The following is a 2988-nucleotide window of genomic DNA, read 5'->3' as shown; positions in this document are numbered from 1 at the left end:
CACAGAATATTATAATTTGTGTAATGAAACACAACCTCAGCATTACAGTTTAAGCGAGGACCTCTTCGAGGAAAATTCAGTCAAAGGTGGGGAAGCGTTATCATAAATTACAGAAAATTCTGTCAGTGGAAAGAGTAAATATAAAGGCGTGGATTTTACAGTTCCCTCCTCTTTTATTGCATAACAACTAGGGAAACATATTATTTTCTTAAATTAAGTGCATTTATTCTGGTATTAATGTTACAGGAAATGTCTGTATTTGGTGATTAAGGGTCTGTCTGACCCATGTCAGGAATGTAGTAACAGTATTTGCTCATTTAACCAAACTAAATAATACATCATGTGTTTAGGCCTTTAATAATTATATAGTTGTGGCATAGATTTCCTAGCAATGGCAGTCTTAAAGGTACAGGCTACAATTCATAACATGTAATATCTATCATTATAAGCACGAGAAGAGATAAAACAATGTTTGATTAAACAATATTTTTTTGGCTGTATATCATACACATGCTGGGTTGTGTTTCCCAAAAGCATCATAAGCCTAAGTAGACCATAGAACAATTGCCACCAATGGTCTCCATGATAAACTTAGTTCACAATGCTTATGAGAAATCCAATCCTATAGTATCTATTACATCAAAAACACAATCTATTTTGATGCTTTTATAATACATATAATTTTTTTGCGAATTTCTGGAAAGTTTAAACCATAAACAAGAGGGTTCAGGATGGGTGGTACAATAAGAAACTGCAGTGAAATAAAAATTGACAGGCCTAGGGGGAGATCCAAAGTCGTGACCCGACTCAAAGTGACCTCACAAAAAAGAGCAATAGAGAAATTTAAAAGGATCACTATGTGTGGAATACAAGTTTGATATGCTTTTCTCCTGAACTCTGGTAAACTTTTTGAACAAATGATAAGAATTTTGACATAGGAATATAATATACAACTTAATGGCATGATAATAGTTGTGGTCACTATGAAAAAGCCAAAAACATTATTAATAAAAGTGTTTTCACAAGACAGCTTGACAATTTCCCAGTTGTGACAATAAACCTTCCACAGTTTGTTACCACACATAGTTAGTCTGGCATTTAAAATACCAGCAATACCAATACAAAGCATTGGATAAATCCAGCTTATAGCTATTAAAACAGATAGAATCCTGGGAGTCATTATGCTGTTGTATTGTAAAGGTTTACAGATTGCTACATACCTGTCAAATGCCATTAACATTAATATTGTATTTTCATTTGATGCATATGAATAAATGACAAAAGCCTGTAGGAGACATGCTTCACGGGACACCACGTGTGTATCAGATAGCAAGTCTGTCAGTAACCTTGGGAAAAAAGCAGCTGTTCCAAACACAGAGTTGATGGACAAACATGAAATCAGAATGTACATGGGCTGGTGTAAAGTCCTTTCCAGACAAATTGCAAGAATTATAAAGGTATTAAAGCATAAAATAGTGCAGTATAAAATAATTCCCAAACTGAAGAAAGTATATTTTATGTACCCAATATTTTCAAATAACATCAAGTAAAAATATGTTCCATTTTCCATTTTTCGTTAAACAAAGGATAGATTCATTGACCTGAGGATGAAAGAAGACATAGTTCATGTGATTTTTACCTCAAAAAGGATTGTTGTCATGCTTATCAGCTTTGTAACAATGTTTAATACATCATGTGAATATGAATCATTTAGTCAGTTTAACAATATGTACATGAAATTGCCTTACCAGAATTACCTTCTGTGATACGATCTGACATTACCATCACTTTATCTTCAGAGAATGTGTGAATGTGCAGAGAATTAGGTCTAGCCTATGTGTGCTCTGTTTAGAAGACCCAAGAATCACCATACATGCTTTTTTATATAGCATAAAACAAGTCTCTGAAGACCTCTCTGCTGAGGTTTGACTTGCATAAACAGCACACCAGAAGTTTTCCTTAACTAAAAACATAAAAAAACGTGGCACAGTTGGTAAAAATCGTGTAACTCAAAATGTACTGATAACACAGACACTATAACGATATATGTAAAGTGTCAGTGGGAATATGGTACTATAGAACTAGATTCATACACCATGTTCTCAGTTGTGTTTGTCTTTTAAATGACAAAAGGTAGGCTGTCTTAACACAGCCTTTGCCAGCAGGTAGTGATATTGATCTGAGTATAATTTAGTAGTATGTGGCATGTGGACCTCTCCTAATATTATGATTAGTGTTAAACGGTTCATGCTTGAAGTCATGTGGACATTCTCATTGTGATCAGTATTTCCTTGGTGTTGTGTCTTGTTGTTTATGTTAAGTAATAAGTGTGCAAATGGTACCTTTTCCAATGCTCAATCCTTTTTAAGTTCTGGCATTAAACTCTAGATGGAACAGGCTGATAGCAGGTGTAACCCAGGTCAAAATTGAGCTGATCTGAAAAATAAATATAATTTATAATAATTATATTCTCACTCAAAATGCTGAAACAAGTAACATAATGTGTTGCCAAAGTCGTTCTGCTGTGTCATGAACATTAAAATAATTAATTTAACTATAATAATCAAAGCGTGACGTTTGTCATAAGACGGGCGCTGTGTATGACGTCACTGTAATGAGACGCATCATTGAAATCAAGTGAGATCAAAAGGCAAATATAACAATTATCCTTGCTTAAAGGATAATTCCGGTATTTAAAACCTTGAGTCTATATTGTAGTTTGTTTTGGATGAACAAGAGTGGTGGACAACATTTTTTTGACAATGGTTCCTCTCTCGAGTTTTTGACTATAAAAGAATTGGCCATGGACCCATTTAACATTGGAGTCAATGGTCATGTCCAAAAATGTCATTAAAACAACCTTTAACATTAGTTTTCAAAACTGTGCAACTCACCGAGTGATTAGTGATGTTAGTTGATGTTCCAGAAACAAAAAGTGTTTTGCGAAATACAGTTTCTGTCGTGTTTTATTCGTCATTTTGTAAAATC

At 33.9% G+C, this 2988-nt stretch overlaps 1 protein-coding gene across 1 annotated transcript; it reads right to left on the bottom strand.

Moving 5' to 3' along the window:
- Positions 1 to 652: 652 nt before the first annotated feature.
- Positions 653 to 1570, bottom strand: LOC306996618 (olfactory receptor 6N2-like; the record flags this gene model as incomplete). Its single annotated transcript, XM_079609340.1, has 1 exon — positions 653 to 1570. The coding sequence occupies one exon, from the start codon at positions 1568 to 1570 to the stop codon at positions 653 to 655; it is 918 nt and encodes a 305-aa protein (XP_079465466.1).
- Between the last annotated feature and the right edge of the window lie 1418 nt (positions 1571 to 2988).

The sequence above is a fragment of the Phoxinus phoxinus genome (genome assembly GCF_949152265.1).
Source record: "Phoxinus phoxinus genome assembly, chromosome: 4".
Lineage (NCBI taxonomy): Eukaryota > Metazoa > Chordata > Actinopteri > Cypriniformes > Leuciscidae > Phoxinus > Phoxinus phoxinus.
This window is presented reverse-complemented; position numbering and strand designations above follow the sequence as displayed.